General features: G+C 48.1%; 2 protein-coding genes across 6 annotated transcripts in view; both read right to left on the reverse strand.

Moving 5' to 3' along the window:
• The window catches only part of ADHFE1 (alcohol dehydrogenase iron containing 1), a 32,730-nt gene extending 26,195 nt beyond the window's left edge, over positions 1-6,535 (reverse strand). For 2 of the 5 annotated variants that reach the window (XM_064651656.1, XM_064651645.1), the window contains exons 1-4: positions 3,893-4,764; positions 3,590-3,627; positions 1,315-1,358; positions 1,068-1,121 (exon numbers count right to left, since the gene is read on the reverse strand). In XM_064651656.1, the coding sequence (XP_064507726.1) occupies positions 1,068-1,121; positions 1,315-1,358; positions 3,590-3,627; positions 3,893-4,077 (321 nt within the window). In that variant the 5' untranslated portion in view covers positions 4,078-4,764. Of the gene's footprint in view, positions 1-1,067; positions 1,122-1,314; positions 1,359-3,589; positions 3,628-3,892; positions 4,765-5,320 lie in introns of those variants that run through there. The other 3 variants (XM_064651666.1, XM_064651674.1, XM_064651636.1) reach the window with 3 other exon arrangements.
• Positions 6,536-6,629: 94 nt separating this feature from the next.
• Positions 6,630-7,928, reverse strand: RRS1 (ribosome biogenesis regulator 1 homolog). Its single transcript, XM_064651684.1, has one exon. The coding sequence runs from the start codon at positions 7,847-7,849 to the stop codon at positions 6,758-6,760; it is 1,092 nt and encodes a 363-aa protein (XP_064507754.1). The 5' UTR covers positions 7,850-7,928; the 3' UTR covers positions 6,630-6,757.
• Between the last annotated feature and the right edge of the window lie 258 nt (positions 7,929-8,186).

Here is an 8,186-nt window from a genome sequence, read left to right on the forward strand (position 1 = left end):
ATTGTAAAATTTTTAAAACCATATCAGCCGAACAAAAAGAGCATTAACCACACACATAAAGGATGCAGAAAGCAGCATAAAATTTAAAGCTGCCAAACCGATATAGTTGAAGTCTTATGACAGAAGAAAACTAAAGTTGTAAAATGTAAAGAGTAAAATGTAAATTTTTTTTTAAAAAATATTTTTTCCTACACAATTCCTGTGACAATAAAAAGGTTTTTTCACAGGTTGTCTCCCCTAGATACCTACCAAAGCACAGGATCAAAATCTTGCAAATTTAATACTGAATATTAATTTATTGATTAAAAATCAAAGTAAGGTGGCAAAAGAGAGAAAAATACATCCTAATCTTTGCTAAATTAGTTGTCACAAGAGCTACATGATACATGCAATTCTAAATAATTCCAATACTGTTTAAAGACAGAGGTTCTGTCTAATTTCATTTACTGACTGTTATCTTGCTTTACAAATTTGCAAATAAAAAAGAGAATTGTTAATGCCAGAAATGCCAAGAAAGGAGGAAAAAATGATAAATGAAAAAAGCCAATGATAACGGCAAACTGGAACAACGTATTCAGGTGAATCATCTCACATCGCTGAAACAGAAATTCTTCATTTTCACAGTGCAAACTCAGAGCTGAATGAGTATCTAGCTAATTTAATGGAAAGTCTCTAATTCATTTTAAGGAGCAGTAGAAGAGACAAAAGTGATCTTGAGAAAATCCTGGTGAGTCACCAGGATTCAAAACTTTCTGAATTAAATTCCCTGTCAGCGAAAAGTATTGTTGCATAATCCTAGCAAATCATCAATTATCTAATTAGCCCCCAAGCTGCATTTCATGTTCTCAGTTATACCACAGCAACATTGATGTAATATGCTTCTGTTCTGTACCCAATAGTATTTTCCAGCCTTTTTACACTGGTATATATGACAACACATACTGCAAATCGGTGGAGATCCAGACACGCCATAAATAAATTTTCCTTCATAAAACGGATTGATAGCACCATCAGCCCTTTAGAAAGTAACTTTTCACCAGAGATGGACTTACACCACAGCAGCTTACCATGCCAATCTCTTTTGTAACTCCTTCTCCATATCGGATGTTTGAAATGGCCATCTAGAAAAAAAAAAGAACAAACCAAAACCAAACAACCATTTTTTCCTGGAAAAATGGATAAATGGCATCTACTACCACACAGACAAAGTGAAATATAAATATTTAATAATGCAACTATTTGTTGAATGCCATGTTTAGCAATTAGTGTCTTATATACTAATTTAAATCAAATACATTTGATTATTAAACCTACCTCAAATGCATAGTCTGTATTTCCCAGGGTAGGCCGCTCAGGGACTGGAATGAAAATGAAACAGTAAAATTAGGGAACAAAAAGTTATTGCAATCTGTTTCTCAACACTAGAGTTGACAGACTTCCTTGCTTTTAGAATCACTAATATATTTGCACAGGTCGTCTCAGCTTGTCTGGATAACAGTTACCCATTTCATCCCTTAATGGTTGTGAGATTATCTAAGTACTTGATTTGATTAATATAGTTCAGCAAAACAAGTTTTTTTTCCCCTTCTTTCAAGAATTATTTCCTATAAAAGCCGAACAAGTTAGCAGGAAGTTTGTATGAGAATGTTTGCAGTCTGCAAAGACCAGAAAAGCACATAAGTGGAATTGAGTGCTGGTACAAGCTGGTACAAGCTGATAGGTGCTAGAAATGTGTAGGGGCTACATGACAACCTTCAGAACAACTTTTAAGACAAATCCATGAGACATCCTCCATGTACACCTGAATAGAGAAAATCTTTTGTATGTGTGGGAGCAATACTAACAGGTGTTTTCACTTCTCTTCTGCCTAGTCCTGAACTAGCAGGTGAAACTGAATTGCTTGCTAGAAAACTAAGAAACTGCATGCATTTCTAATAATAAATAAGAATTGGTGTTTTACTATCAACCTTACTTAGAAGAAAAGATATTTAGAAGGACAGTCCTTCAGTCACAGCCTCTCTCTGTCATGTCATTCTTGCATGAATCATCACAAAACTCAATTTCTGGCATATCCTGATTTTGCCACAGAGTGAAACAAAGTACATCAACTGGCACTGCCCATTCTTCTCCAAGAAAAGATCAGATGAGGCATTCTGCTCTTCCTGCTGAAGTCATGCCTTACATGTGCTATATTAATTGAAAATATGTAATTTGGGTTCAGATCCAATGAGTGAAGCCATGATAATGAGTCACAGACACTCTGGGGTGCACTGAAGCACTAACCCACAACAGTAACACATAGATGTATTAAAATCCTTTATGCATTTTCTATTGAAGCCCAGGCCAGCTGCTATCAGCTCTTTCATTGCCACCTCTTGCCAGGCTGGACATGTTTGACCTCTCCTGGAGCGTGAGTCTGCTGTACTTTCAGTCATTAATTTGACAGGCTAAGAACATGTCCAAACCATTTACCCTCTTGCTTTCTGATAGTATAATAGATGTCCTTTTGTTATATTCTTGAGCCAAACTTAACTTTCAGGAAATTTTACCGAGTTCGAAAATTGCACTATTTCCTTCAACACTGCCAAGAAACATAAAGAACTTTTATTTTTCCTCTACAGTCACTGTTAAATCAATTCTGACTATTTAGAGACTTACAGAACTGATATCATCTTGCTACACTATAGACTCGATGCTTAAAACTTATGGACAGTGTGCTTAACTAAGACTTCTGTTTAGGAAGAGCTTAATTTGAATTGACTGAGTAGATCATCAAGCAGACAAGCAGAAGAATGAGATTCTGTTTCTCAGTTGTGCTATTGTCTTGCTGTATGATGGCCTTGGACAAAACAAGTATCTGAAGATAGATATGGCTTTTCCATATGTGAAATGGCAATGGCAATTTTTTAAAAAGTGGCTTCAGCAAAGCATGTGAAACCAAGCTGCTCAGAATTACCCATTACAGAAATTATGGCCAAAAAATACTAATTTTTAGTGGATCTAGAGACCAATCAGCTATCTGGAGACTGACACAAATAGTTATTCTCACAGCCTCCCTATGGTCCATGCACACAGAAACTCCTCCAGGGTGGCTTGGTTACTCAGCACAGGTTTCCTCCTCTGACTCCACAACCATGGCCTGAGCTGTGTTCTTGGCACTGACTGTATAAAAAGCCATTGGAGATTTTATTCTCCACCTTTGTGAATAGCTACTTTTTATCCATTATGCTTCATGTTTCCTTTCTAATGTAACAGGTGTGTATCCAAAAGCAGATCTAAAGTGGAGATGGCTCAGGTGGTGACAGCAGTAGTAGCAGCCAGAGCAAATGTCTGATCAACTTGCCTCACGGTATGGGGAAGGAGGGGACAGGAGGCAGTGATTGCAGTTTATGTGGGAACAGTGAATCTCTCCAACAATAACCAGTATCCCTGTACAGCTGCAAAACACAGACTGCTTACCTTAACCTTTAAGCTGCTCTCTTTCTCACCTGTTACCTACACCTCTGCCTTGGTTACACTGATACATACGGTTCTGCAGGGCCACGGTCTCCTACAGGATTTTACTCTGGAGACACAAATTAAGTCTTACCTTGGGAATAAGTGTGGCCATGGCTCGGGCACCGACATCTAGTTAAAATGTTTAAAAAAAAAAAAAAAAAGAAAAGTATGGTTAAAAGGGGAAACTAAAGCAGACAAACGAATCCGTCCTTGCCTAAAAGTCTCCTGCAAGCACCCATTCCAAGGGCCTCCAGCGGTGTGTGGCGGGAGGGGGGACGGAGCGGCCGCTGCTTTTCACTCTCCACACGCGGCTCCCGCCCGGCCCCGGCCCCCGGCAGTGCCGGCCCCGGGAGGAAAACCCTTGGCCCTCGGCGCCCCGTCCCGCCGCACTCACGCTGCCCGCTCCAGCTGCCGCAGCAGGCGAGCGACCCGCGCCCGCCCCGCCGCCATCGCGCAATTGCGGCCGGACGGGGATCGGGATTGGGACGGGGACGGGCCAGCGGCAGCGCCTCCTCCCGGGTCAGGCGCCGCTTCCCGACCCCGCACCAGTCGCACGGGTGAAATAAGAACTGTCCGCATTCAGTCCCTCCTCAGTCAATGCCCCTGCGGTCAATGCAGGCACCGAACTGCAGAACCCAACCCGCGCCTGTTTCAAGGCAAGGAAAACCTCATTGCTAAAATACACAACACAGAGTGCCCATGAACAGCTACTGAAGTACAGTTAGGACTGAGTGCGGGTCATAGTAGTTGTCACGGAAAAATACTGAAAGTAGTTCGATTGCAGAGTGAAAATAATAAAAAAGCCACGGTCCTGAGCATAGGGCAATTTAAAATTAGCTTAAATACTTTTCAGACTTTTTTAGTGGTGCCCAGTGACAGGATGAGGAGCAATGGCCATAAACTAAAACACAAGAAGTTCCACCACAACACAAGGAAGAATTTCTTTCCACTGAGGGTGGCAGAGCACTGGAACAGGCTGCCCAGGGAGGTGGTGGAGTCTCCCTCTCTGGAGACATTCAAAACCCACCTGCACGTGTTCCTGTGTAACTTGCTGTAGGTGACCCTGCCTTGGCAGCGGGGTTGGACTAGATGATCTCCAGAGGTCCCTTCCAACCCTAAGAATTCCATGATTCTGTGAAATTACATGGTAAACTACAGTGCAGGATGGATCAAAATTGTGTAACCACATTCTCAAGATTCTCTAAGCTGCGCTGCCTAGCTGACAGAAAAGTATATCAGTATTAAGCAAAGGTATTATTGGATTCTGACAAAGAAAGCATCATTTTTCTGTCGTAGCAGGTATTTTGTCTTTGCATACTGCTGCGTTTTATTTATTAGAGAGTTGCAAAAAAGGTTAATGCATCAAAAAAGGAATTTATTTGCAATACACTTTAAAGGCAGGCAGCTGGTGTTCTCTGGGTCTCCAGGAAAGAAAAAGTACTTCAGATATTGAAGACAGTGAAAATTTCCATTTTGTGGACATGCAAGTATCTGGTGTTTCTGCCCATGGCAGAGGGGTTGGAACTAGCTTTAAGGTCCCTTCTAACTCAAATGATTCTGTGATTCTATGAACGCATCAGTTGAGCTTAAAAAGGACAATTTTGCAAGGTGTTGAGTTCAGAAGAGTATATTAATGGCCTGACCAGGCAACCTACATGAAGCTGTGAAACCATCCATTTGTGAGAACCAGAAACTGTCAGCACCCCAGAGGCACCTGCACCTCTGCTCAGGTTACTTCATCACTGCTGGAAATGCACAAACCGCCAAGGATTTTGGTGGAGAAAGTTTACCAATAACCTCATCATCAGCACAGAATACTTACGAGGTGTGTGTACGCGTTGTGAAAGACCCCATCTCTCTGGCTGAGCAGGTAAAAGACATGCCCTATGGCAATGCCTGGAAGTTCAAAGGTCTGGAACGTATCTCCAAACAACCTTTTCCACCTGTTCAAGAGTTTTTTACCCCTGCTCTGTCTTGATACTCACACTGAAGGCTTGATTAACAGAGGGTTGTGTCCACAAGACCATTCCTGACACCAGCAAGACTGAAGCAGCCTACAGCAGTGCAGACTGCTCAGCACAGGGACAAGAAACATTTAAGAGGCAAACAACACGTGGTTGAGTGCTACTCAGTCCATCAATGCCATCCAAGCCCCAAGGCGTACACACCCCTTCTGCCCTCGGCAGCTGCCTTACACAGAGGTTTTGCTTTAGGATGCTTTTTGCTGAAGCTGCCATCCGAACTGAACTGCTACAGAAAAGGACAAGAGAACTGCTATAGTCACCCAGCTTTTTCAAAAACTCATTTGCAGTGAGGCATTATAATATCACTAACAATTCACAAACTTGAAAGTTTGAAAACCTAACTTAAGAGAGATTGCTGAAACTTGTTTTACTAACTTTATTACCAGGAAACAGCATCTTTCCTGTAGTTAAGCCACACACTGGTGGCTTATTTTTTTTTTCTACATGTTACCTACAAAGTTCAAAAGAATAATGTGAAGAAGTCTGAGATCATTTCCACTATCAGCCCTCAAACTGCTTAGTGAAGAAAAATATTGTAAAACTATTTCTATGAAATGATGGATTAGTACTACTGTGGGGAGAAATGGGGGTTTCAACTTGCTTTTCAATGCAAACATTTTTCTGTTGAATTCGGTGGCTGGTTTTGACTTCCTTTTCTCATCAACAGATTGCTTTAGAGAATCTGTATGATTTCTTAGGCTCTGCAATAAATCTTACAGTAAGTTTTCACCTCTTTGGTAACGCAGCCTGCGTACCAGGGCTGAGCAGGAGAAATTGACTTAACAGAGCAAGAGCTCCACCGTCAGGCCACTTGCCCAGAGCAGAAAACAGCAGCCACATCCTCTTAACTTTATCCGTGGCTGTTACTCCATCAAAACACAGGTCACAGCTGCGGTCCATCCCCAGTCCCAGCTACCAGAACATGGGACAGCTTTGCCCAGCCTCGGTCCTGCCTGGAGATGCTGAAGCAACATGTGACACATGTCAGTGTGAAACCCCCAGCCTAGGGGAAACCAGGGCTCCCAACCCCCTTGATACACCACCGATTTCCCTTGGAGGGAGAACACAGCCTTCCCTGACCGCCAGCTAAGATCCAAAAGCAGGACATTTTAGAAAGGCCAGAGCATATTTATTGACAAGTACGTGTGTGAACGGAGCACGGGGCGGGAGGCTGCAAGTGACAGTCCCTTCCCACACCTTGGAGGGCATCCCCAGCCCGTGCTGCACACTGTCCCTCATGCCTTCTTCCTCCGGCCGCCGCCGGTGCCACTGCCCGCGGGCTTCTGCTGCTGCTGCTGCCGCCGGGCTCCACTCTTCTTGCCGCTGCGGCCCGGCCGCTGCTGGCGGCGGCCGCGCTTGCCCCGCTGCGACTGCTTCTTGCCCTTGTGGGCGGCGGCCGCCTCGGCCTCCTCTTGGCGCATCTGCTTGTTGACAGCGCGGGTGATGTCCAGGACCGGCTTCTTGCTGCCCATGTCCCGCAGCAGCTCCAGCTGCCGGCTGCGCTCGGCCGCCAGGTTGCCCAGGAGCGGCTCGAAGCGGCGCTTTCTGCCGCCGCTGCGGGAGGGCGGCTCCGCTGGCTCCTTCGGCAGCCGCGGCTGGAAGCGGCCGAGTGAGGCGGTGGAGACGCGGGCGACGCGGGCGACCCGGTGCAGCTCCTCGCGGTCCTGGTGGCCGGTGGGGTGCAGGGGCGCGGCGGGCACGGCGCTCCCGGCGCGGTGGGCCCGGGCCAGGTTGCGCAGCCGGTTCAGCTCGTTGCGCGCCACCCGCTCCCGCTTCTCCCGCCGCAGCCGCGCAAACTGGTCCTCCTCGGGGTCGGCGCCTGCCGGCACCTCCGCCAGCCAGGCGCGGGCCGGGTCTCCGCCCGCTCGCCGGTAGCCCCAGCGCCGCCGCCACTCCTTGGCCTGCTCGTCCCACACCAGCGAGGTTTTCTTGCGGCGGCGGATGCCCTTCAGCCGCGCGAACTGCTCCCAGCGCGTCGGCGGCCGCGGCCGCGGCGGCGGCTTCTCCCGCGGCAGGCGGAAGGTGGGCTCGGGCAGCCGCGCCACCAGCGGCCCCCCGGCACCGCCGGCGCGCTCGGCCGGCAGCTCCCAGAGCCGGGACACCAGAAGCTGCGTGTTGTCGCGGGCCAGCGCCCGCAGCAGCGCCTCCCGCCGCGGGCCGGCCCCGCGCAGCGCCGCCGCCGATGGAGGGGGGTTGCGGTCCAGCGCCAGCAAGTTACCCAAGTCGAACTCCAGCTCCAGCTCCTTCTCTACCGTGATGCTCCGCCGCTTCTCCGCCTCCTGCTCCTCGGCGGCCGCCAGCACCGCCTCGACCCGCACGGCCGCCATGCCGGCGGCGGCACCACGTGCGAGCGGCCCCGCCGGTGCCCCGGGAGTGCGGGGAAGCTCCTCCGGGTCAGAGCGCCGGAACCGGCGTGCCGGAACAGCCCTGCCCGGGGGGGAGGGATCGGCGCAATGCCCGCCTGGAGATGTAGTCCTGAGGCGCGGGAGGCGCTGGGGTTGGCGGCCCCGCCTGAGGTAGCCGCCAGTTCCTACAGACCGTCCTGGGGTCTGCGCCCGCCGCTGCCGTGTCACCGCACCTCGGCGTCCCTGGCTTACGGGCAGGCGCTTCCTATCCCAGAATCGACTAGGCTGGAAAAGACTCCTGAGATCATCGAGTCCAACC

Source organism: Pseudopipra pipra, chromosome 1 (assembly GCF_036250125.1).
Source record: "Pseudopipra pipra isolate bDixPip1 chromosome 1, bDixPip1.hap1, whole genome shotgun sequence".
Classification (NCBI taxonomy): Eukaryota; Metazoa; Chordata; class Aves; order Passeriformes; family Pipridae; genus Pseudopipra; species Pseudopipra pipra.

What these genes read in the sequence shown, in the direction of transcription:
- RRS1 (XM_064651684.1), bottom strand. Translation starts at nt 7,849, where the DNA reads ATGGCGGCCGTGCGGGTCGAGGCGGTGCTGGCGGCCGCCGAGGAGCAG.